General features: G+C 35.0%; 1 protein-coding gene across 1 annotated transcript; it reads left to right on the top strand.

Annotated features, from left to right (window-relative positions):
- Positions 1-6: 6 nt before the first annotated feature.
- On the top strand, positions 7-27989 carry Lactb2 (lactamase beta 2). The gene is made up of 7 exons (XM_015485859.2): positions 7-227; positions 5476-5639; positions 10661-10787; positions 20734-20912; positions 22770-22918; positions 26105-26186; positions 26918-27989. The coding sequence occupies exons 1-7, from the start codon at positions 106-108 to the stop codon at positions 26959-26961; spliced, it is 867 nt and encodes a 288-aa protein (XP_015341345.1). The 5' UTR covers positions 7-105; the 3' UTR covers positions 26962-27989.

Genomic DNA, 27989 nt, shown 5'->3' with positions numbered 1-27989 from the left:
CGTGCGGTGTTCCGAGATTGTTGTCCCCGCCCATCCGGCTGGCGTTTTAGTTCCTCGCTCTGGTTGCCTAACACGCTCCGGGCCCGGTGGCCGTCGGAACTCAAGATGTCTGTCACGCTGCAGCGCATCGAGCGGCTGTCCAGTCGGGTAGTACGCGTGTTGGGCTGTAACCCGGGTCCCATGACCCTGCAAGGCACCAACACCTACCTGGTGGGGACCGGCTCCAGGTAAACGTCTCGCCCCTCCCCCACAACCTACACTCGCCCGCGGGACCGCGGAGCTGAGGCTGCGACGACTGCTCGCCCCGGAGAGAGATTGCGGGAGCGCAGCTTCTAGTCCCGGGAAGGGCAACCCCAATCAGGCCCTCGTGCACATGCCAGGACCCCAGAGTTCTGAATTACAACCACCCCGGTGGTACCCTCTCTAACCGAGGCAGAAGTCGTGAAAAAAATAAAATTAAAAAAAAAAAAAAAACTTAAGCTTTTGAAACCCTATTTACTTTGCTTAATGTTGAATGCCAGCGTTCGTGTTTAAGCTGTTCTGGAGGTAAGACTCCAAGAAAGCGTTTATACTACCAAAGTCCCTTGGCGTTTTGGCCAGAGTACAGTTTCCCAAAAGCAATTATGTTGAGGCCACTTCCTTAATTCAGCAGCAGAGGGCAGGATTTTCTTGCTTCAAACTTACTTGAATCTGTTAAAAAAAAAAAAAAAAAAAAAAACCCTGGCTCTTGGGAAGGAGAAACTGATCGTAAGTAATTTTGATTTTTATTATAGTTGTGACCAGTATAGGTCTTTGAGTTTTCCTTTGAAGTATCTACTGCATTTCACTCTTTTTTCGGTAACTAAGAATTTTAGAAGCTGCAGAATAGGAAGGACTGAGAGTACTTGCAATTAAGTAGGCCAGAGGTTAAGTCCAGAGTAAACTGGCAGGATCAAGTATATACAAGACCTTTACTTAGGCAAACTCCAGTATCTAGGAGGGCAAAAAATTAAGCAGTCCCTAAGCCCAGATAGTCCACAGGCATTCCCGTCTCAGCATGTCATCTTAAATTGGTTCTAAAGTCAGTACGTAGGATGAAAATTGCATAGGCAAAATTACTCTAGAAAGACTCATAGAATACCATGTTGGAGTTAGATGAACGGTCTCAGTTCAACTCAACTTACTTTCCTCCCACCCAGATGGCCGGTTCTCTTTAAAAAATGAGCTGAACAAATTGGCTATTTAAAGCCCATGTTGTGTGAAAAGTACCTATGTATCTTTACAAACTAGAATCTCACTCTGGTAGAGTGACCCTGGGTTCAGTCCCTAGTATCAAACCAAAAAAGAGAGAGAATTGAAACATCTTAAGTATTCTGTCTCCCATCTCATTAGGCTCATCTCAGACCTCAAGTAGGCTATGCTCCTCTTTCTGCAGTAGCTCAGCAAAGCTGTATCATTTCTGCCACTGAGCTTCTGGTCACACCTCCTTCTCTGTCTCCAACTCATTCCTCCCTTCTTCAACTCACAATCTTTACTCATCCTTTAGAGTACATTTGAAATAGTTCCTCAGGGAAACCTTCCCTGACCCTTTGGACTAAGTAGTACACTGTTTTAGCATTCCATACTTTTCATGACCCTTAGCTCAACAGAACATAAATTCAGTGAAGGCATTAATCACTGTATCGTCAGCACCTAGCATAGAGCCTTGTATAGTAGAGGTACTACAGTAAATGTTTGCCAAATGAATAACCATTCTTTAAATTTTCTCTTAAATTTTTACTATTATTCTAGGACTTCTGGATAACTACAATTTTAGCTTGTCTTCCTCATTCTGATCAGCCCATGGATGTTAAATGAATTTCACTGAAGCACTAGTAGACCTGCTGTGATACTTAGTATTATAGGTGCTCAATAAGCACTTGAATCAACAAATGATTGCCCAATTTTCCTTCTCTTCTCAAGAATCCCTGATAGTTGCAATTTGAACATTTTCTGTCAAAACTACATACTGTGATGTCATATATTGTACCTTATAATAGAAAAAGCAGTCCAGAAAAGTAGAGTTACTACTTTGGACTTTGGTTACCTAGATTATTATCCTGCCTCCATTTACTAGCTGTGTGACTTTTTTTTTTTTGGGGGNCACAGTAGCTTCTTCTTCTATTTTTTTTTTTTTTTTTTTTTTTTTTTTGGTATTTTATATAGAGACAAGGTCTCACTGAGTTGCTTAGTGCCTCGCTATTGCTGAGGCTGGCTATGAACTCTGGATCCTCCTGCATCATCCTCTTGAACCATTGGGATTACAGGTGTGCGCCACTGCACCCAACTAGCTGTGTGACTTTCAACAAGACAGCTACCTCTCTTAAGTTTCACATTCCTTACCTATACAATGAGGGCTATATAGTACCTGCCTCATAGGTATGGTTTGAGGATTCAGTGAAACCTATGAACATCAAAAAAAAAAAAAAAAATACTAATGTGGAAAACAACATTAAGTATTTATCACTTCTGTTTTTCTTATAACACTGGTTTCATAGTAGATATTCAGAGAAGAGCTAATGACAGCATATTGACGGAGACCAGTTGATAGCTTAATATTGATATAAAATACCTATAAGGAAATATTTAATTCCACTAACTTGCCATCAGTTAAAGAATTTTTTCTTTATGTAGCAGCTTATTATTACGTGCCTACTACATGTCAGGTACTGAGCCCTAGTGAATAAATCAGTCATAGACCTGTATAGATTCGTTTACACTCTTCTATTAGGCCTTTTATCAGTATTACTTGCATTTGCAGGATGAACTCCTGAGACAGGTATATTACCTGTGACCATGAAGAATAAAAGCAACCAACTCACATAGAAATGATACTATCTAATCATCTGCAATAACTATTCATAGGCTTTACAATGAGATAAGTATTTAAGGAGGAAACAACATTGTGTTCTAGTCTAGAACTGAAGTTTTATTTTTGCCACATGAGAAGTGATTCTAGGTGCTTTCCTAAACAGTCACCTTCTGTCCAAGAGGAAATAGGGTCCTAGTTCTGAAGAAGTCACTAAAACTTGTACTAGAACATTTGTGCCTCCTAGCACTGCCTCTTGTGACTGTAAGACCTAGAGCAAATTGTTTTCTGAAGACTAGTTTCTTTTTCTATAAATAAAATAATCCCTACCTAGAGTTGATCTAAGGATCAAAATATAATAAACATAAAAGCTCTAAATGGTTTAAATTACTGTGTCAGCATAAGATATTATCTGTATGATCAGATTTTCAGTTGCCAGATATTTCAAAATAGAGTTTCTTGGGAGGAAGGGAAGCCAGTGATTTAAATAATAACAATTAGGGGACTTTGTGGTTTAAAAAGATTTGAGAAGTCTTGATCTGAAGCATGGAAGGATTCCTCTCAAGGGCCAGAAGACCTCCAAAATAACCCAAGTGACACTAATTAAGGGGCATAAAGAATTTGGGATAAACACCAAAGAACCCCAAATTCATAGAGCCAAAATCTAGGATTATAGGTAAGAGAATATTATAAGGAAGTATCGTATTATAGTTTTATGTATTTTTAATGTAGTATGACTAAATGTACACATGGACAAGCATCGCATAGTGTGTTGTAGATGTACAAATAAATCCATAAATCACTTCAACCAGATAGACGAGGTCCCTGCCTCATGGGATTACATTTGTAGAGTGCTAAAGAGTATGGAGATAGACAATAAGTAAATAAGCATGTAAATACATGTTACATGATTATAATTGCTATGGAGAAAAAGCAAGGGAAGGTAACTACAAATACTATCAAAATCCACTGTGACCCAGTTCAGACTCATCTTAGATTTATTCCCTCCAGTGTTTCCAGTCTTTGTTAACAGTACGTCAATCATCCCACCCAGAAACTCAAAATGATCTGATCTGTCTTTCCCTTCCCTTCCAAATCTCACTGTTAAAAAAAAAAAAAATTAATTGTGCCTTCTGAAAGGTCTTTAAACCATCTCTTCCTTACTACCATCTCTTCCTTTCACTACCAAGAGGATCTTCCAATGTTCCCTCAGACCTGTGTAACATGTGGTACCCATCTCCAGAGCAGGCAGTTCAAACTGTATTTCTAAAGTTGATTCACTGCTTTACAGAACTTAGGATATAAATTGTGGCCCACTGCCTTCCTCCCCAATGAGGGACCTTTTCTAAAGTTTGTGTTTATTCATTAATAAAATCACAAATTGTACATATTAATGGGATATCATATATACGTGTTTTTATACACATATATGTTGCATAATGTTCAAATCAGACTACATTTTATCTACTCAAACATAATTTCTTTAAATGGTGAAAACTTTTCAAAATATTTTCTGCCTTTTTGAAATGTATGAGATATTGTTATCTATAGTACCCTACTGTGCAATAGCATACTAGAACTTCTTGTTCCTATCCAACTGTAACTTTGTATAAGGCCAGTTTGAATTGGATTTTAATTATCTGTAAAATGTTTTTCTGTCACCTGTTACTTTATTGTTTGTTTTTGGTCATACACACCTCCCTGTTCCCAACTTCTCTAGAAAGTAAGCAAGGTTGTTTTTCTTGATTTCTGCAAGAAATAAAGACATGGCAAGTTGTCGGTAATCTGTGAACAGTTTCTGATAAAGTAATGAATGACTCAGAATTTTCATCAAGACTAATATCTTGGCTTAAATAGGTGTGAGGATTACTGTTGAAACTGCTTGGGTTAAATTTGTGAATTGGTTCGTTCTTAAGGAAAATATCACAGATTTCTTTTGTTCAGGAAAATAGAGAGAAAGGCTATTTTATTCCATAAAATAGCAAGGAAAGAAAACAAAGTATAAGAAAGGCTCAAAACCACAAACGAAAATATATGTATATAACTAATGGGATTGTCTTAGTAATGAAGTATAACAGTTCAGACCTTCCCCTATGCTTTCTTATATCCTTTTTCACATGTAAGAGTACAATTGTAAAACTTCAGTGTTAAGTTAGGTATCTCATTAAGAAGACCAGGTTTCTTTGGAATTGCTGTTGAATCAAATTCATATCCGTGAGGAATTTTGAGGGCTTTGTAAAAGATCTGGAAGGCTAAGTAGATGTAAACATATATTGGCATCAGGGTTTGAATGCCGATTCTGTCATTTATTTGTGGAGTAACACTGAGGAAGTTACTTAACTTCTGAGTATATGAAATGCCTGCCTTGAATAGCCATTAGGAAGAATACAGTAGGAACAGTTACTATGTAAGTATTCAAGATTACTGCTGTTATTCCTTGTATAGTCTTCCATTAGATATAATTTGTTTCAAAGAACTTACAGTACTATCACTATAGTTAAGCTGAAGTAACATGTAACTGGTTTCCAAGTATGTTGAAAGAAACTGTTACAGAGTTTCTTAAATTTAATATAAATTATCTGTGTGAGAAATATGCTAACATTAACCCTTTGTTCCAATTGCATGATTATCTTCCCCTTAATTTTCAGGAGAATCCTCATTGACACTGGAGAGCCCTCAATTCCAGAATACATCAGCTGTTTAAAGCAAGCTCTGGCTGAATTTAATACAGCAATCCAAGAAATCATAGTGACTCATTGGCATGTTGATCATTCTGGAGGCATAAAAGATATTTGTAAAAACATCGAAAATGGTAAACAGAAAATATTTACAATACACATTGAAGAAAATTATGTTTGGGAATCATTTATAATGTAAGGTATAGACCATTCACTAAATACCTTTTATTTAAATGGCACTTTTAAAAAAGTACTATTTTTGTGACTTGAATACTGTTCCCAGCTTTAACAAAAAAAGGACAGGAACAGTCCTGATTTCTATTTCTAAATCCTCTTCTCCCTCTTACCTTCCCCTTTTTCTCTGTGATAATGGACAGTTTTAATTTAGTCGTTTGTGACCTTTACTGCCTCAGACTTAATAACTAATAACTATTGAGCATTTTCTGTGTGCCAAACACCCTGCTCAACATTTCATGTGGGTACTGTGAGTAAGGTGCTGCTTTTGTCCATGTTCTAAACAGATGATATCAGGGCTTCCATAACAATTGATTCCAAAGCAACTACTAATACAAACTGAAATTCAGACAAAGTATCATTGAATTTCTCTCTTCCTGAAACCTGTTTGCCAACTCTGTCCTTATTTTGTCATCCTACCACCACATACTTCTATTTATTCATTCAACAAGTATTCCAGTGACTGCTATATATCAGGTACTATTTTTGGCTCAAGAGAGTATAGCAGTGAAGAAAACAGACTCTGCTCTCAGAAAGCTTTCATTCTGCAAGATGAGCTTCCCTAGTCCAAAAATCCAAAATATCCCACAATACAAAACTTCTTAAGCACCAGCATGATTCCACAGTTGGAAATTTCCTGCCTGACCTCATGATAGGTCACAGTCAAAACATAAGCACTCTAAAAATGTTGTATAGGCTTTGGGTAGACAATATATACCAAGCATAAATGAATTTGGTGTTAAACTTGGGATCATTCTCAAGATACCTCATTATGTATTTGCAAATATTCTAAAAATCCAAAATCTTGCACACTTCTGGTCCCAAGCATTTCAAATAGGGTATACTTAGCCTGTACTGGAGAAAGTAATGGGAATTGGGGGAAAAAATAAAGTTATGCAAAGAGAAAAGGGAAAGAGTGAAGGGGAAGAAGCAGTGGCTATTATCCAAGAGGGGGTAAGAAGAAGGGGTGAGCTCCTGAGAGGATTGCATGCCAGACTAAGGTCATTGCAGGAGCAAAGAGACTGGAATAGGAGTATGCTTGGCGTATTCAAGGCATTAGCCAAGAGGTCAAGGACTTTAATCCACACAAGGATGCGCATGTGCGTTAAACTAGCATTTTACAATATTTGCAAGCCTCTTTTAGGCCTTGAGACTATAGTTAAGACCAAAATAGTCTCAGCTACTGCACCCATTATCACAAGCTGTCAGTTATTAAAAAAAAAAAAAAAAAAAAAAACCTTTCTGCTGGGTTCCATGGCACAGCCTGTAATTCCAGGGGCTAGGAAGGCTGAGACAGGAGGATCAAGAGTTCAAAGCCGGGCTGGGGATATGGCTCAAGCAGTAGCGCGCTCGCCTGGCATGCGTGCGGCCTGGGTTCGATCCTCAGCACCACATACAAACAAAAGATGTTGTGTCTGCCGAGAACTAAAAAATAAATATTAAAAATAAATTCTCTCTCTCTCTCCTTAAAAAAAAATTTTTAAAAAAAGAGTTCAAAGCCAGCCTCAGCAATTCAGTGAAGCCATAAGCAACTCAGCAAAACCCTGTCTCTAAATAAAATATTAAAACAGGTTGGGGGATGTGGCTCAGTGGTTAAACACCTCTGGGTTCAATCCCCAGTACAAAAAAAAATTAACCTAATGTTCTTGTCATCTTTCCTCATTTTGTCCAACCCAAGGGGATGCTAAAAAAAAAAAAATAATAATTTTTTAGCCTAATGAATTTTCCTTCTCTAGACAATTCACCCATTGTCAAGTAATAGTCTCATGTATAAATACACTATAATTTATTTATTCATTCTCCTATTAGACCTATTTTCTTTAAATTTAAAGTTTTGGGTTCCATACAAGATATTAACTATTAGATTACCTATAGTAATGTAGACATACCTAATATTTAATATACCTAGGTAGTATATTACCTATTCAATTGATGTAAAGAATCTAAAGGAGAAATTGACACTGCTTTTTATAGCCACTGAAATTTTAATACATTGAGAAGTGACTTGTTGTCTTTGTTTCTGGACTTTATTGAAGCTAGACAAGCTGCTGAGGACCTTGGGATGCTGGGCATTAAAATCGTACAGAGGTGCCTTCCAGAATCTTCCCCCAACAGTTCCATGTTATTTCTTCATTCTCAAAATCCTTTATCATTAGCATTATGGTCTCATTTTGTTTTACTTTTGTTACTTTGTTCCATACTTCTTTGCAATTTTGTTTAATTATTGGTAGAGTAGAAAGGATTCAAATAGCTTACAGTGCTACAATATTTTTATAGGCCACCCCCAAAATACAAATGCCATTTACAAGATTTCTGTGGGAAGATACAAAGACTTGAAAGCAATCTGCTTATTTGGGAACTCTTAGCGGCTTACAGAAAGCCATAATTTTGCTAGGCATGCAAACTCTGTAATCCCACACAGCTTACATATTTTGGTTTGGTTTTAGAATAAATCTTTAAAATATATTTTGTTATCTGATAATTTTTAATTATTTTCCAAGTAAAATTGAGTCTCTGCCACATATTTCACAACTAAGCCCAAGGATTCAAATGTTTGCATCTATGCTATTCAATTAGAATGTTTTTATTAGAAATTATTATACATTGACAATATCACATTTGTACTAGCTTAAATGATAAGCATTTCCAATAATATTATAAACCATTATGCAAACCTTAACAAATGACTCAGCTATATAATAGAGACAGAAAGTAGATGAGTGGTTGCCAAAGGCTAGAAGGGAATGAGCAGGGAGTGATTATCATTGAGTTCAGAATTTCTCTTGGGAGCTTCAAAAATTAGATAGTGGTGATAGTTGCACAATTCTTTAACTATAGTTAAAACCTACTGAGTTGTATACTTTAAAAGGACAGATTTTATAGTATGTGAATTATATCTCAATAAAGTAATTATAAGAAATGTTATATGATTGTTTTCAGCATGTTTGTCCATTCTTGTAAATGGTTATTGTGAATAAGATATTTGTTTTCTTTTATGTATATTGAAAATTTATATGTATATTGAAAATTTATATATTTGAAAATTGATACAAAGTTATAGTATGGATTGTTTTGTAATTTTAAAATAGTTGTGATTTTTTTATGAAGATTGTCAACCAAAGTCTTATAACTAGAAACAAATCTCTACTTTACTGAAGTTCTAATTAGGCAAATTAAAAAACAAAACAAGCCTCACCATCCTAATTTATTATGCAGTATCAGTTTCCAGATCAGGTTAGTTGGTTGGTTGGTTGGTTGGTTGGTTGGTTTGGTTTGGTTTGGTTTTTTGCTTCAACCTCCAAGATACAAAATAATGGAATTTGAGGTTGGAAGGGGAAGGTGCTGTTTGTTATTATTTTTTTTAGTGTTTCTATCTCTTTTATACTCCATACTGGCCAGATTTCTATGCCTTGTTGGTTTTTCTTTGGGATGTCTTTTTCTCCCTCATGTGTTTTCAGTTCTACCACCTTAATATTCATTATCTTCGATGTGGGTTATTGCAGTCATCCCCTCTTGGTTCTGTCAGATTTCACCCTTCCATTCTCCCCACTTACAACTGCCATATTGCCCCACCTGTTAACACCATCTCGTTGTCTTCCTGAAAGCGTGGAATGGCCACACTTGGTAAAATTTAAATCCCTCCATTGTGTGAAAAGAAAGGCAGTCTAAGGCCCTCCATAATCGAGCTCATCTTACCTAGCCCGCTTTCTCCACTCTTCCACCCAGTGTTTTCCATTAGACAAGTTGGTAGCATTATGTTGTCACAGGTATGCCATGCTCATTCTCATTCCTATGCCATTACTAATGCTGTTCTCCATTCCTCCATGTCTTTCTTATACATCTTACTTATCATGTAAATCATACCCTAAGTTCCATCATATATCTGAATCCTTTCCTATTTTTTCTTTTCTCTGGACTCCTATTGCGTTTCTTTTCTTTTTAATTTTGTTTATTCATTTATTTTGATGGTACAAGGGATTGAACTTAGGAGTACTCTACCACTAAGCTATATCCCCAGCTCTATCTTATTTTTTGAGACAAGGTCTTGCTAGCCTTGAATTTGACAGTTCTCCTCCCTAAGCTTCCCAGTAGCTGAGATTGCAGACCTGCACCACCGTGACCTGCTCTGTTGCTCTTACTAGTTGAATTGTCCTTTTAGCATTCAAGAAATGGCATTGTGTATAGGTCTTTGTTTCTAAGTTTCATTTCCCCCCACTATGACAGTTTTTAAATCCTTTGATGTCGTGGTGCTTGTATTCACTATACATAGATAATTGGCACTCAACTATAGCTTGATTTTCTTTATATCAGTGAGTAGTAGTTTGTGCTGAACTTACTTAGCCTCAGGTTTGGAGTTCCCTTTCAATACTCATGGCATGGATCATAACAGCACATCCCCCAACCCTTGTTAATATTTTATTTAGAGACAAGAGTCTCGCTGAGTTCTTAGCACCTCCCTAAGTTGCTAAGGCTGGGTTTGAACTTGTGATCCTCCTGCCTCAGTCTCCCAAGCTGCTTGGATTACAAGCATGTACCACTGCTAGTCATGACTTCTTTACTGTAGGTAGGCACCTAGATAGAGATAGTTCTTGGGTTCTGTATTATTACTCTTTTAACACCTGTCCTAATGTTAAAGCTAACTAAGATTATGAAGAACTACTTTCAAACTTTTATATAGAATGACTAGAAAAATCACACAGGCTTCCATGAGAGGTGCATGGAAGAATAAAAAGCTCTTTCATTAAATTATATTAAATAGTTACATCCAGAGGGATAAGCTACAACTCATCCCATATTTCTGTTGTCTTAATGTGAGTATTTTATGTAGTCATTCACAATTATAAGCTGTATTAAAGTTGATCTCTTAAAAGCCTAAATCATTTAAAGTATGACCTAATATATTTATATGTTTTGTGGCTAGAAACTACCTATTGTATTAAAAAACTCCCACGGAATCCTCACAGAAAAGAAATTATAGGAAATGGAGAGCAACAATATGTTTATCTGAAAGATGGAGATGTGATTAAGACTGAGGGAGCCACTCTAAGGTAAGTTAATGTCCCTTAGGAAAGATGGGGTGGGGGTGTATGTGTGATAAAGAAGGGAAGGCAGATTTAGGTTTATTTGCTTGCATGTTCAAAGACTGTCTCAGGAAAGATACAAAAAACATCTGGTAACTTGAGGTATCCTGGGGGTAGTGGGGGGAACGGATGCTGGAGAAACAAATACAGGAAGACTTCCCTCTGTATATCCTTTTTATTTGTTTGAATCCTACCATTTTTTTCTACATAAATATTTAAATTTTAAGAGCCAATAGTTTCTTCTTAGGGTGGCTTAATGATCTACTTGTACTTCAATTCAGGACTTTCCTTGTTCTTACTTTGAAAAGATGACCCGTACCTACAATAAGTACATTTTAGGCCAGATCTGTAATCCCTCATGACCTGCATGAGGGATTCAGAAAGGTATTTCAAACTCAATAATTTTATGGCTGAACTAATCATGGTCTCTTCTATCCCCTGCAATCTATACTGACCTTCTGACCTCCAAACATCTACTTTTCTCTGTACTTGAGACTTTACCCCTTCTTCTGAAATATTCACTTCAGTATTACCTTTAATCTGTAACTACCTTTACCATTCCTCTACTCCCGCAGCCACCTTCCACATCTAATCAAGTTAGTTTTTGTCTCAAAAATATTTGTCAGTGCTATTCCTTCTTCATGTCCATTATTAATGTTTTATGCTTTTTCTTCCTATCAATCAATTCAACAAATGGAAAAGAGCACAGAGGGATATTGTATAGGTTTTTATGTAATAGGTTTTTATGGACCAGGCCTTCTGTTGCATGGGCTATAAATTCAGTCATATGCCACCCCTAACCATAGGTAAGCTGGGAAATTTAGTTTAATTGCATGTCCAGGAAAAAGAAGAAACGGCTTTGGTTAGTAGCTAGCTATTCTCCAACCTAGGCAGATACCAGATTCTTCCTTTAATCGCAATCCCTGTCACATACAAGGCACTGAACATTCATCCTACATGTAGTAAATGTCTATAAAGAGGCAAATAGATGAACAGTTGAATAAGAAAAAAATTAAAGTGATGGGTATCTATGTCTACTTTCAAGCCAAAACCTTTTTCCACTATACTAGTGATTTACAAAATCACGGTATAACTTACACACCAGCTAATTACTGGGCAGTTGTCCTAAAGTATTGTCGTTAAAATACACTGGCATCTCATATAATTTTTTTTTTTTTTTTTTTGGTACCAGGGATTGAACTCAGGGGCACTTGACCACTGAGCCACATCCCCAGCCCTATTTTGTAACTTTTATAGAGACAGGGTCTCACTGAGTTGCTTAGCACCTTGCCATTGCTGAGGCTGACTTTGAACTCGCAATCCTCCTGTCAGCCTCCCAAGTCAATGGGATTACAGGCGTGGGCCACCGTACCCGGCTCTCATATAATTTTTCTCATGATATAAGAGGAGAATAAACATTACTACTTCTTCAGAAAGCATTCTGAACAATACTGAATTTCGTTCATAGCACACCAGCCCTGGGCCAGCTAGTGAAAGAGGTGAAGACAGCAAAGGGTTCACTGAGTCTTCTGTCTCAAAGGTTTGGGAATAGTAGTACTGGTTATCACCCATTACAGAATATAGATATTAGATCTATATCAAATCTTATATATTAAGAATATTCAGCCCTTGCAAGTTAACTACTACCAAAGTAAGCAGGACCACATTTTTTTAAAACTTTCTATTAAAGTATTATCTGTAAACAGAAAAATGTTCATATCCTAAATGTATAATATGATGACTTCTTACAAACTGAACAAGCCATATGAGCAGCACCAGATGAAGAAACAGAACAGTATTAGTGCCCCAAAAGTCTCCCTCAGGCTAGCATCCTATCACTATCTCCCCCTTAGTTGAATACTACCTTGGACTTGTAGAGCAAATCTCAATATTGTATAATTTCATTAAATAGATGTTTTTAAATATATGGTTAGTACAAATTAAATGTAGAAATCTATTTTAAGATTGGAAGGAAACAACACAAAGAATCGAAAATAAATAGCATTCGCATTCTTTAAAAATGACTTGGTAAATCTTTTCTTAAAATATACATTTCCAATTATAATAAAGCTTGATGACTGTGGTTTCAAATTTCCATTTTTATAGTCAGTAAAACCCAGTTGTTTTCAGTATTTGCCTGAAGATTTGTTCTTAAGCAAAAGTTCCATAAATAGATGGTTAAAAATGTGCATAAGTCTTCAAGTACTCATTGTCCAATTAATCTTGCCTACATGCCAACTTTTTAAAAAAAAACAAGAGGACACAGATAATATTCACCAAGAACTTTTGTAGTAAAAAGTAGAAAGCTAGAATTTTTTTTTTTTTTTGGCAAAAATTTGACTCTGGATATCACTATGAGGAATTTTCTAGAAAACTAAATTTAATTTCTTAAAGAAAAGTTGACCAGATGACTGTCTTGAGTGCCATCCTTATAAAGTCCACTCTGTCCAGAAGAGTGGACTTTATAACTGATGAATGGGAACAATACAGCTACATTTCTTCTGATTAGAAAAGCACCTCTGATGTCATTTCCTTTTCTCCTCCTGTTTGTGTGAGTTGAATTTTAACACAGTTTTATGCAAATTAAGACATTAACCACACAAGTGACTTAGAATTTCCAGTCCCCTAGATTAAGATACCTTACTGCCTTCGACTTAGAAAATAAAAAAAACTGCTGAGTTCTGGTGTGGCGTAGGTGAGTAATAATAAAGGAAGTATTGCAAGTGTGTTGACATATAAGACAGTTTGCAGATGAAAACAGAGTAGCGCTCCAAGTGAGTTTTTACAAATTAAAAGGAATGGAGTTCTGCTTATTAATGCATTCTGTGTATTCAGAAATTATCCATAAGAGATGATACACACTCACGCACTGACAAAGTTTTATAGTATAATAAGAACTGACTTTTATTAAATGGAAAACGACCTCCTGGAATTATTTTCATATAACATTGAATGCTTCTATTATCAGGTGGTTGAAAGTTTAATCACACAAATTATTTCAAACAGCTCTTTAATACCTCACCATTGAAGCAAGTATAATATTATAATTATCTGCAATATGTGAAGCATACACTTAGAAATCAGAAAAGCCTAATGGTTATTAAAGGTCAGGCTTTGATCTTTCAAAAATAATTGTTCCTGCCAAGCACAGTGACACATGCCTGTAATCCCAGTAACTTGGTAGGCTGAAGCAGGAGGATCATAAGTTTGAGGCCAGCCTCAGCGATTTAAAGAGGCTAAGCAATTTAGTGAGACTCTTTTTCAAAATAAAAAATAAAAAGGGCTGGGGACATAGATTAGTGGTAAAGTACCCCTGGGTTTAATCCCCAGTACCAAAAACAATAATAATAATTGTTCCCCACTAATTAATATTTTGTATTCTTAAACTCTATCATGTTTTTAACAGATTTTTAAAAAAACTTTACTATTTCAACATTTAATATTAAATGTTTGATTAATTTTTCTTTTGGCAAAGAAGAAACTCCTCTAAGTTGTAGTCATTTCACTTATTAATTAGTAAGAGTGGGGCTGGGGTTGTGGCTCAGTGGTAGAGCACTTACCTAGCATGTGTGAGACACTGGGTTCAATTCTCAGCACCACATATAAATAAATAAATAAAATAGCTTATTCAACAACTAAAAAAAAAAATTAATAAGAACTGACTTTTGTTAAATGTCATTTTCAAAGCATATGGAAAAAGCTTATTAGTTTTCACCATAATTTTATTATTTTCAGGGATCTTATAATTTTATTATTTTCAGGGATCTTTATTTTGTCATGATATTATTATTTTTGAATGTGTTTTTTTTTCTGTTAATATTTTAGCTAATATTTTTATAACAATATTAGTGAATTGGGTAGTAGTCAAGGATCTCCAGAGAGAATCAAAAAGAGGGGCAGAAGGAAAGAAGAAGGGGATTCATATATTCAATGATTACATTATTATGACTATAGGCATTATGATTACATATTATGACTATTATACAGCTGAAACATATAGTAAACTATGTTTACTTTTTCTGTTTTCCCTATGGTTATTACTTTGTTTTATTTGCATAGTTTTCTATGCACTTACTTATCACTAATTCAAATCTGATTATATAAACCTTTTCTCAGGATGTTTAAATGCATCAGGGATTCTCTCAGTTTCATCTTCCAAGAAGCAGCTTCCCCTCTGCCCCTTCCAGTGTGAACTGGTTTTCCTCCAAGTCTGGTACAGTTCCTTTCATTCTTAGGGAGTGCTTTTCTTTGCCTCTGTATTTACCATAATCAATAAATTTTAATGTGGGATCACCTATTTCCTATAATCAGTAAATTTCTATACCCCCTCTATTTGGAAACCCCACTCTGAAAGTTTCCTGAGAAAGGATAGACAGAGACTTGAGACTTTAATTTGTTGTTGTTACTGTTTTTTTCTGGCACTGAACCCAGGCCTCATAGCAAGTGCTCTACCACTGAGCTACGTCCTCAGCCCTTTTGAGACAAGGTCCTTAGGTTGCCCAGGCTGGCTTTAAACTTGTAATCCTCCTGCCTCAGCCTCCCTTGCAGTTGGTGAATGTGTCTTTTTTAAATCTAACTTAAGGTTTGCTGTATGGGTACTAAGTTACAGTTAGATGGGAATAAGTAGTTCTGCTGTGCTGTTGCAGAATAAGGTGACCATAGATAATGATCATATACTATATATTTTAAACAGCTGAAAGAAAGGATTTTAATTGTCTTCATCATAAGGACTTGATAAAGGTTTAAGGATATAGATAAGTTTAACCTGATTTAAACCTTATATACTGTATACATGTATCAAAACCTCACATGGTAGGTACCCCATAAATATTTTGATGCATCAGTTGAGAAATGAATTTAATTTTTTAAATTTTTTAAATTTAGATTTTCTGGGTATAAAACATGAATTGAAACTTTTCCCTTCTCCATTTTGTACATAGGATGTTATTTCATTCTAGTTTCAACACTACAGTTGAAAAATCTAAATCTGATTTTTTTATCATGTAGTTTTTGTTTTTTCTCCTTGTCCATTGTTTTTTCTGAAATTTCTGAAGTTATATGTCTCAAGTTTATGGTTCTGGGACCTCTTAAGGAGAAAACTATTCATGATACTTGCTGATGACATAGACAGACTTACAGACTTTATTAAAGGGGGCCCATGGCAATAGATACAGGGGCCATTGCAATGGAATCTTGCTGTGTGTTAGAGGGATTAGACACAACAGTAACTCCAACAAGATCAAGTAGTGATTTATAATGAAGGAGCAGGGTAGGGCTGAGTGGATGGAAAATTACAGTAGAAATGGGAAAGGGATTTCTGCCTAAACCAACTAGATTGGATTATTGCTAAAGGCAATAGGGTGATAAGATATTGATGGCAGTCAGATAACAAGGGTAGGAGGTTTTCCTTAAACTGACTTAGCAAGATTCTTGCTCAAATTAGGACAGAGAGGTAAGCACTCCTTTCCCTTCTTAAGGTCCCCCAGCTAGATCTGAAAATAGAACTAGCAAATACAAATTAATAGAGAAAAAAGCATATGACTTTATTAAGCTTTATATGGCATAGGAGTCTTCAAAATGAAGACCAAAAGAAACTTGAAAACCTGTGCATTTTTATGCTAAGTTTGGTGAAGTAGATAGTCATGAAGAAGCATGATTGGACAAAGGAGGTATGGTCTAAGGGAACTTAGCAAAACCAATTTTTCATATTCTTCTCTGTGTCTTCAAAAATAAAGATGTTCCTTCATCAGGATATGGAGAAGGCATCTCTCATATGAGGGACTTGTGACCTATTTTGGAGGAAGGTCAGAATTCTGTTTTATGACCTACTTCAAGGGACAACAGCAGGGAAGTCAGACCGAATTTCATGCTTTTTCAATTTTCTCAGATTCCTTCAGCTTAAAATACTCAGTATGACAAGGTGGCATATGTTGGAGTAGAATGTTCTACACCCTATAATCAGAAAAACTGAAAGGAGCCTGAACAAAGTTTTGGCCACATAAAAGTGTCTTCGTCAATCCTTGATAAGCCTTTTCAGTCTGTTCTTCAGTCCTAGAATTTTTTCTTGAAATTGCTTGTTGTTTATTTTCTCATCTGTTTTGTTCTTTTTCGTTTGCTTTCATTTACTTAAAACTTCTATTTTGTTAGAATTTCTGCACTCATCATCTAACATGTTTTTTCTGTTTTCCTTCTTTTTGCCTTTTTACTATATCAACTATATCTGCATCAATTTTATCTCCTAATCCTATATTTTCATTCATTTCTGTTCTCAAATTTTTAATTTTCAATGAAATTTTTTGTTCCCTAAATGCTCATTGTATGCTAACCTATCTTGTTTCTTGTTCTTTTACTACACTGAGGACTTTATAATCTGTGAGGTTTGATGTTTTTGTTTGTCTGTCTGTTTTGAAAGATTTTCTCATAATTCTTTTGTCTCTAAATTTCTTTGCTTATTTTTATTCACTGTCTTCCATGTAAGAGGCTTTCCTTAGATTCTAGAAATCCTGATTATCCTCTGATGTTTACAGATTGTCATCTGATAGAAACTATAGAGCTATTTGGGACCTCTGAGAAGAGAGGCTTTTGTGGATTTTGAGCCTCACTGTAAGGTAATCTGGATGAACTGTTTAGTTGAGAAACTTCCAGCATTGTTACCTTAGAGTCTTTACTCCTGAGCTTGTGAAGTAACTTAGAAGACTCTTCTAATTTCATGTAGGGGAAAGACCTTACTGCTAGCACTATGAAAACTAGTGTTGAAAGGCATCTTGAAAATTTACTTGTATTTGAAGTAATTTATTTTTTAGTATATTGTCACTACCTCCATCTGTGCCTGTTTTCTCTTCTTCATATAAATCTGCTGTCTTTCCCTTAAAAGGAGACATTTGTCTCACTGTTCAAAGAAGAGAATCTGAAGATCTATTTGTGAGAGAGGGGTGGTTGTTATTTCTGGGTTTGAGGAGAGGGGTGTTGTTTTTGTTCAGTTCTGGGGATTGAACCTAGGGCTTCATGAATGACAAGCATGACAAGCTTCCAGATATCTTATGTCCCAAATCCTTAGACTTTGGGGGATTCTGCAGCATAAATCTGATTGCTTCTCAGCTTTCACCACTACCTGTTTAGGTTTCAGTTTTCTCATGGCTGAATAAGTCACTTATCACTCATCTTTCTTTTTAGCTTCTAAATATTTGATGATGTGTTGCCTCTCCCTCTCCCATTCTTCTCATTTTTGTGGGTTTATGTCATTAAAAAAAAAAAAATCTCCTTCAGGGTAATTTTATTGGTGTTTTAGGACAAAGAAAACAGGTGTTTACTATCTTTAATCAAAAACCTGTGTTTAGTTCCTAAGTATTAAATACAAATGTGGCACTTGTTTTAACCCTTTCCCCAAAAAATATTTCATTATTGAGACTATTATTAAAAATATTCCATTCACATAAATATGCAATACTCTTCTGGGCACAGTGGCACACACCTGTAATCCCAACCACTCAGGAGGTTGAGGCAGGAGAATCACAAGTTCAAAGCCAGCCTTAGCAACTTAGGAGGCCCTAAACAACTTAGTAAGACTCTGAGGATGTGGCTCATTAGTTAAGCCCCTCTGATTCCAATCCCTCATACCAAAAAAAAAAAAAAAGGCAGCAACACACACTTAATAATTAATTTCCTAAGCTAAATATAATTAAGCTATACTCCATCAGTATTTATTGCTATCTCCTATGATTCATTTTTTCTAAAATATAAATTGAGAGGTAGCTAGTACTGTGTTGGGTAGCTTTGCATAGCTGTGACCATAATACCCAACAGAACTACTTAAAGGAGGGAAAGTTTATTTCATTTCATGGTTCCAGAGAATTGGTCCATGGTTGGCTGAGTCCATTGCTCTGGGCATAAGGTGAGGCATTAGAGCAGAAGGGCATGGTAAAGGAACACTGATCGCTTCATGGTGACCAGGACTCAGAGAAGATGATCCCTTTCAGGTCAGAATCCCAGTGACCTACCTCCTCTAGCCACACCCTACCTGCCTACAGTTACCACCAAGACCATTCAAAGTCAGATGGACTGATTAGATTACAACTCTTGCAATCCAGTCATTTCATCTCTGAACATTCCTACATTAACATAAGAGCTTTTTGGAGACACTTTATATCCAAACCATAACAAGTACCCACCCCAAAGTAATGTAAGTACTAAATGTGTAATATCTGTCAATCCCTGAAGACAGTGCCCGACACATAGAAAGCAATGCAAATAAATTAGGTTCCACTAAGTGTCCAGAACTGGGAATGTAAAGTTAAGAACAAGACAACCCTTCAGGAACTTAACCTTGTGAAGTTCAATGATAAATAAGAAAACAATGTGAAACCCATGTAAAAGAATTATAATCCAAAGTATAAGATGAATACAGAAGAAATATTAGTACAAAGAATTAAATCTTTATGTGACAGAAATCAAGGGTTATGTGCTTTTGTAAACAAATTATTTAGACTTAGTTCTTTATTTAATGAGTTTTTTGTAGATATAGTTATAAAATAAATAAGAATTCTTGAAATAAAGAATTTGTCATGCTTTAAAAGTATTGATTACAATATCAATTATATTGATTATAAACAAAAAATTGAAAATTGAAAGAGAAGAAAAAATAAAAGCATGTTATAGAGTGAAATCAATCCAAACTGCTTTGTTTTTAAATTTTTTAATTAGAAAAAAATAGATTAACCAGGCGAGGTGGTGTACTCCTGAAATGCCAGCAGCTCAGGAGGCTGAGGAAGAAGGATCATAAGTTCAAGGCCAGCCTCAGCATCTAGGCCCTAAGAAACTCACTGATATCCTGTCTCAAAATAAAAAAAAGGGCTGGGAAGGGGCTGGGGTTGAGGCTCAGCATTAGAGTGCTTGTCTAGCACATGTGAGGCCATTCCATTATTGAGACTATTATTAAAAATATTCCATGCACCACATAAAAATAAATAAAGGTATTGTGTCCAACTACAACTAAAAAATAAATATTGAAAAAATAAATAAAAAAGGGCTGGAGATGTGGCTCAGTAGCTAAGTGCCCCAGGGTTCAATCCCTGGAACCAAAAAAAGAAAAATAGATTTTTTTAAAATGTCATTTTTTTTAAAACCTACATATGTATATCTCAATTCCATCTGGGCACCCACAAAGGCAGAAAGAATACACAGCAATTATTTTCTTTTACATCCTAATGAAAGATTGTTTCTTTTAAATCTTTATAAACTACTAAAATAAGGTGTTTATCATTTATGGAGTAACTTTGTTCCAGGTTACTTAGCAAAGCACTTAAATACTTGTCTTTGAAAAATATTTAAAGATGTTATAAAATCATATTCAGACAGAGTATGGGGAGGGTGTGCACACATGCCACGTGCCTACCCAGCAGTTGAACCCAGAAGCACTGTACTTCTGAGCTAGATTCCCAAAATCTTTTTTTTTTTTGAGATAGGATCTAAGTTGCCCAGACTGGGCTCAAACTTGTGATCCTCTTGCCTCAGCCTTCTGAGTAGCTGGGATTGCAAGGCTGCATCACCATGTTGTCAAAAACAATTATGTTTTTAAATAACAAAAGTAATAGAAATGTTGCTGATTTTTATGTCCTTAAGTACTTAATTTTTCTGTTTTCCAAATTTGTTATAATCTGTACTTATTATTTATAAAATTTAAAAATATGGGAAAAGTATTAAATTTTCACTTTAAAGTCATAGATGTGATTTAGATAAAGAATTATTTGTTGATAATTTTCAGTGGGCACAAGAAATAAATTTTTTAATTCATTGTTACATTTATTTGTATCTTTTACAAAGGTAAGGACAGAGAATAATTGAGTTCCCAGCATTTCGTCTAAGCTCAGGAGTTTACACTTATTATTTTATTATTTATTATTCTTTTTTCAACAAGAGTTATATACACACCTGGCCACACTGATGATCATATGGCTCTACTCTTAGAAGAGGAAAATGCCCTCTTTTCTGGAGATTGCATTCTTGGGGAAGGAACAACTATATTTGAAGACCTCTATGATTATATGAACTCCCTGAAAGAGTTATTAAAAATCAAAGCCAATATTATATATCCAGGTGGGTAATTTTTTTAACCTAGAAAGTTGTTCTTACCAAATGATAAAGGCTCATTTTAGCTTGCATAGAAGAAACACATATAAACTATTTCCTTAAATTATATTCCTAAGTTTTATTTAGCCATATAGTTAAATTTAAAGACAAGGCCAAGAGTTACATTGATAACCTCTTAAAAATCTATGAGAATTATTTTTCAGCATCTACACAGCTGTTGATAGAACTGTTAATTAAAAACAAAATAAGCTTACATTAGAAAAGGAATATTTTTTTATCCCATAACTTCCCATCATTTTTATTAATTTGATTTCTATTGTGGATCACATTGTAGCTTTGTAACCTTGGATTACATTTGACCTCACAATATTAAAAAATCAATAGTTTCCGTAGAAACCGTAAAATGGTATTTTTATTTCCATTCTCCAAAAGAAGAAACTTCTTGTTAGTGTCTCCGAAATCACTGCACTGCTCTGCAATATGAATCTCTCCTCCAATCCTAAAAGCTAAGAAAGGCACAACCCAATAAGAAAGCTGAGAAGGAAAAGTGGATTAGGTTACTTAATTTTCCAAGTCCATCTAACTTGCTCCTAACCAAATATCCATGGAAAGATCTGTGTGCTGACATTCTCTCATTAATTCCTAAATCTGAGGGAATAGGAAACATACACTGGAGATGGGCATTTAGATTAATGTTATGATTTAAAATGAATAGACACTTCATAGCTGTTTTTAAAGAGAAGACAATAGATGTTGGATACACTCACATTGAAGCCAAGTTGCCTACAAAGGGTTTTAAGAGTGTTTGCTTTAGTAAGTGCAGTGAACTGGCCTATTAGCACAGCAATTGTTCACAGGTAAATTATATTGTGTAACCATAGTTACCAAATAATAAAGCTTGCTACCCATCAGGTTCAATGCAGAGGCCTTTCTAGCTATCATCCTCACAAAAACTGTTTGGAGTAGGTAATGGTATACCCATTACAATGCTGAGGAAACAGATTTGGACACTTCCTTGCAGTCATGCAGCTAATATGTGATAGTCTGTTATCTCAAGCCCAGGAGTCTTTACATCATAGCAGGTTAGCCTGCTTCTGGATGTTTTGTTCCCAAATATTTGAAACATCTCTTTTACAGACTTGTATAACACATTAAATTTGTATTATTTAAAATTCAGTACGATTTAATTTTTATGGTCAAAATTTCTAAATTACTAGCCTAGACATATTCTTAAAGTGCTACTAGTGTTTTGTGAACGTTTAATAGATATTTATCACTTACATTGATCCACTTTTTACATTCCCCCTTTTTACAAGTCTTTTTTTATAAGTAAGCTTATCATAGTGGTTATGAGCACAGAGTGGTTAAAAACTACCAAATCGTAATCCCAGCTCCACCTCTCTTAGTTCTTTTATTCTGGGTGGGTTATCTACCCTCCCTGTGACTCAGTGTCTGCTATCACAAAGGGATAATAAAAATACCTACCTTATGGGGTTCTTGTAAAAATAATGTATGTTTAGCATGCAGAGCAGGGCCTGGCACATAGTGAGCACTCTATAAATATTACATTTGTTGTTATTATGGTTGCTGTTTTTGTTGCTATACTTTATTGTTAAAATCTATTTTGTATTTTTAATAATATCTAATAGATTAGATTTTGATATAATTCTCTAAGGCTGTTTGGGATTGCACATAATTTTTAACACCTTATACTTGTAGAGCTTTCCAAATAATATGTATTTGTAGAGTTAGTATGCTTTTCCAATATATCATCTGAAGTATTTTTATATAGAATGAAGTAACTTAAGTTGTACTTAATGTTTTTTATATGGTGGAGTAATTTGTATAATTACTTTAATTCAGGACATGGCCCAGTAATCCCTAATGCTGAAGCTACAATTCTACAATATATTTCTCACAGAAATAAACGAGAAGAACAAATTCTTACATTAGTTCGTGATAATTTTGAAAAAGCATTTACAGTAACTGATCTTGTCAAAATTATCTACAAGGTAATTTTCATTTATCTTATTGGTACATACAACAAATTTATTAGAATAAAGAATCTACTTAATAGACTTATAGGGCTGGAGATATACCAGTGCTTGCCTAGAATGTGTGAAGTCCTGAGTTTTATACCCAGCACTGCAAAAAATAAAAACAAAAGGACTATAAATGGTAGGTAAATTTACTACAGCACAGGTCGGGACAAGTCTGTTAACTTTGTAGGTACTGCCACCTGTCTAGACTTGAGAGCAATAGAACATCCAACAAACAAACAAACAAAAAAAAAAACTGGCCATAGAGAACAAAAAGCACTTTATTGAGCCATCTTAATTAAACTTTATATACTTTTCTCTGCAGGAGAAATTGCATCCGTTTTATATTGATAAGTATTATTCTAGCGATCATTTGGTGTTCTGACTGGCAACAGAGGAGGTGGGGTGATCTGCTAGAGACAGATATTGAGATAATAGCAGTAAGAAGTTGTAGCAATGGCTGACAATGGAAAAAAATACCCATCAAAAAATATGAATAATTTTATATATAGTGAAAGAGCCCCATGCCTCCGAGTGTGATGTCTGAGCCCATCACTGAATAAATAGCATTATGTGGCAATCAAATAGTTTTTAGTTTTTCAGCAAATGTTCTTTAGATATCTGCTGTGTTGGTAGAAATAGCTTAGCAGTTAAGAACATAGGCATTGGAGTTAGATTACCAGAGTTTGCAGGATACTTTGGTGCATGCCCATAATCCCAGCAACTCAGGAGGCTGAGGCAGGAGGATCACAAGTTTGAGACCAACCTTAACAACTTCACAAGGCCCCAAGCAACTTAATGAAACCCTGTCTCAAAATTAAAAAATAAAAATAAAAAACTGAGGGGTGTAGCTCAGTGGTAAAGCACCCCTGGGTTCAATTCCCAGTACCAAAAAGAGACAAAAAATTTTTTACCTGAATTTTATTTCCACAATAAATACAGCCATAAAATACATGAGATTGTTACTAAAGATAAGTTTAGAAATGTAATCTGGAGCCATTTAGAATTAGGGAAGGACCTAATGTCCCTATAGTCTTAAGTCATCAAGAAACAGTTCATACTCATCATGTTTTGTTCTAAAAGAGAGGAATAATGATTAAAACAGCTAAAGATTTTTTTTAAATGTCATTGTCTAGAGCTGTGGGTAGAGCTCACTGATAGAGCATTTGCCTAGCATGTACTAAACTGAACTGAATACCCAGCACTGCAGGGAAAAAATACTAATTTGCAAAAGAGTAATGTAAATATTTAAATTGTATGAAACAGTTCATTTCCTCATAATTCTAGAGTGTAACCTCTATATAGGTACATAAAGGATGGGGTTTTTTTTCTTTTTATTTTTTTTCTGACCTAAGTACAGATAGAAAAACACTTGTAACCCTCACAAATGAGTCATCAAGAAATTGCCCTGACCTAAACAAATGTCAATTCTGCATTCAGAGGTGTATTCAGGAGTGTATTCCCTGTGTGAGTGTTAAACATCTTATGATTATAGGATGGTATTAGGTATTCTAGAGTGACATATTCATTCAGCATTTGTTGAACACTTTTATATGAAGTGCAGAGATACAAAGAAGACTATGGATCCCTGACCTCTAGGGATTTTGTGGTTTAGTGAAGACACACATGTTCAACAGGTACTCGAAATACTGGCTTTATCATAATAGTTAGTGTGCATTTATTGAGACATGACTGCATGCTCGTGGACACTATCCTAAATGCTTTATACAGTTTGAGCATCCCTAATCTAATAATGCTCCAAAATCTGAAACTTTCTGAGTGCGGATGCACAAAAGGTTTTAGACTTTAGACATTTTTGAATATTCAGATCTTGTATTTTTCTACACCACACTTCCTCCAAGTCCTATACCAAATCTGTCAAGGCACAAAAATAAAAATCATTTCTACCTAGTGAAAATTCAGGGTTAATGATGCTTGTCTGGAAAACCTTTAGAAACTTATGGAACCTTGAAGAAGGTGCACACATTTTCTGTATCAGGATAGAGGAGAAAAAGTTACTCTAGACAGAGGGAAGGTTGCATTCAAACACAGTTAAAGATCATTATGTGTTTGAAAACTCAAAAAGAAACCACATGACTGAAGCACAGGTTACATATATAGATGCATAGGAAAGGAGTCCCAGGAAATGAGGCAGGAAAAGGAGGTACAATCAGATCTGGCTCATTGCCAGCTAAACAAATTTGGTCTTTAGCCAGTAATCTGGGAATAATCAATTATTAATCTGTGGTAGGGAACTCACATGATGAAATCTAGAAACTCAAATTGGTATATATAACCTGTTACTGGATCTCAGGGAGAGTTAGAGGTTAGATGTTCAGATTGGGACCAATCAATGCCTGTATTGTTGGGTGGTGATTTGATGAGTACGAAAGAGAAAAGAACCCATGGTACAACTTACTGTAAACATCAATACTACAGAGAAGTCTAAGGAAAAATATCCAGGATGAAGACTGATTATTACAGCAGTGGAATAAATGAGAAAAGAGATCGTCAAAAGAGAGAGAGTAGCTGATGGATTTCAGGTACAAAGAGTATGCAAAGAATCCATTGCATTTTGACTGAAGTTATTTGATGGTCTTGGCAAAATATTTTCAGGGAATTGAGAAATAGAGATAGTGAATTTAGACAAGAAGCTTGGCTTCAGAACTATATTCTGTATCTAAAGAATAAAAAGAATATTTGCTTTGATTTTCATTCAAGTAACAGTTGTCATTATTATATTATTTTGGCAAAAATAAGGGAAAATTATGTCACAAAGAATAAAGATATTTTCATGTAACCTAATAAATAAACTATAGGGCCAACTGTCGAAAAACTGAGAATTTTTGCATTTATTTATTCCTTCATTCATAAAATATAAATGAATACCTACTGTGTCAGTAAGCTGAACACTGAAATTCAGTAGTGAACAAAACAGACACTGCTACTATTAGGCCTTAGTCTATTTTATCCATAGAAATATATAGGAATATAGTATCCTAAAGCAAGGCATTTACAAAGTGAAATTTTATAGGTTATAACTATGTAAAAATGTGTTAACTTAAACTTTTTATGTTGTATTTTGTTTTTCTTTAAATTTTTCCAAAAAAAGGTGTTCTTAAAAAAAAAAAAGTTTTTCCTTCACCCTTGTTCTTTTAGAATATTCCTGAGAATTTACATAAAATGGCTGAACGTAACGTCTTGCTTCATTTGAAAAAACTAGAAAAAGAAGGGAAAATATGTAAGTATATTTCCAAATTTTAACTTTTTTACTATCTGCATTTAACATATTTCTACAGATGCACTAGTTTCCTTTTAGGAAAACAGCACCCATGAGGGTTCTCCCTTGAATAACATATTAAGGTGGAAAGACAGGCACTAGGAAAGTTGGCAGCACATGGCAAGTTGGCTACAAATTGGAGCCAGAAGCTCCCACAGGAATTAGAATCTCGCATAGTGTTCCAGTCTTCACCCATCAGAATGACATTTAAGAGTAGTAGTACATCAAGAGGATAGCTTCTCTTCTCCCAAACCCCAAGACCACAAAGAATTCTGCATGTGGAAGATTGGGGACCAGGGAAAGGTTAAGCAACAGTGAATGTAGTGAACTCAAAGATACCATAGTAGTAATTCTGTGATTGTTTACTAGTGTTAGGATAAGTTCTCAAATCAATAATCTTTACTGAAGTTAAATCCTTAAAATCAAAAGATTTTCAAAGCCTGAATATTGAGGGGCTTGGGCATAGAGCACTTGCCGAGCACATGTGAGGCACTGGGTTTGATCCTTAGCCCCACATAAAAATATATAAATAAAGTAAAGATATTATGTCCATCTACAACTAAAAAAAAAAAAAATTTAAACTTATATTGAGCAATTAACTTACTTAAGATTGAGGGCTTTTTCAAGCCACAAATAAAATTCAGTGAATTTACTTACCTTCTTAAATTTTTACCCTGATTTTCTTTCCACAGTTAGCAACACGGATCCTAACAAGAAGTGGAGAGCTGCACTTTAGTTTCAAATTATTGAAAGTTCTGTTTTGTTTTGCTTTTAGAGGATGGTATGTTTTCTTAGATGTGGGTTATGTGGAGAGAATATAGATTGTAGAATTCAAAAATACACTTCAAAACAATATGTTTGTTCTAAAATACGTATATTGCATTTGATATCTATAGTATAGGTTTTTTAACCTTGGTCTTTTAACATTTTACCAAAAATTCAGAATCCAGGAGTTTGTCAATTTTCTGTGAATTAAATAAAGTGGCTACTTTCAGAATAATAAAATTTAGCCAAGCATAGTGATGCACACCTATAATTCTAGGAATTCAAGAGGCTAAGGTGGGAGGATCACAAGTTTGAGGCCCTCATGGGCAACTTTGCAAGACCTTGTCTCAAAATAAAAACCAAAACTAGCTTGGGATGTGGCTCAGTAGTAGAGCACCCCTGGGTTTAATCCCCAGTACCACAAAAAATGAATTTTAAATTTTGGTAATTTAAACCTGATATTACTTTTGGAGATTAGTTATCTATTACCAGTTTTCAGTAATACTATTTTCTCTAACTGCTTCAGTTAACAGTCCAGATTTCTATATATTCTTTCCTTTTCCTCAATGCTTGTCCTTAGCTATAGATAACAGCTTGTTTTCACGTTTCTATCAATTATATTATGATTAAGTATTGGTTCCATAGCTTGTATCATATGTATTTTCTTATAATGGTATCCCACAAGTGATTCACGTAAGTCAATTTGGGGAATTTAAATTTATTAAATTTCCAACTTAAAGATTATATGAATAATTTGTTTTTGTTATCCATTAGTGCAAGCAGCATACTTTCTGAGTTTAATGTTTGTCCATAGTCATCAGTGTATATATGAATTATATACCAAAAAGTTGGTTATAAATTAGATTATAATACAGGGCTTTTTATTTTAATATAAGAAGTATTCTTAAATAGTTTTAGGTTCAAAGGATAGCTCATCAATGCTTATTTAATCTTAATAATGTTGACAAATTTCAATACTAAAATAACCTTGAATCCTAA

This window comes from Marmota marmota, unplaced genomic scaffold (assembly GCF_001458135.2).
Source record: "Marmota marmota marmota unplaced genomic scaffold, marMar, whole genome shotgun sequence".
Lineage (NCBI taxonomy): Eukaryota > Metazoa > Chordata > Mammalia > Rodentia > Sciuridae > Marmota > Marmota marmota.
The sequence above is the reverse complement of the archived record's forward strand: the minus strand, read 5'-3'. Positions and strand labels throughout refer to the sequence as shown.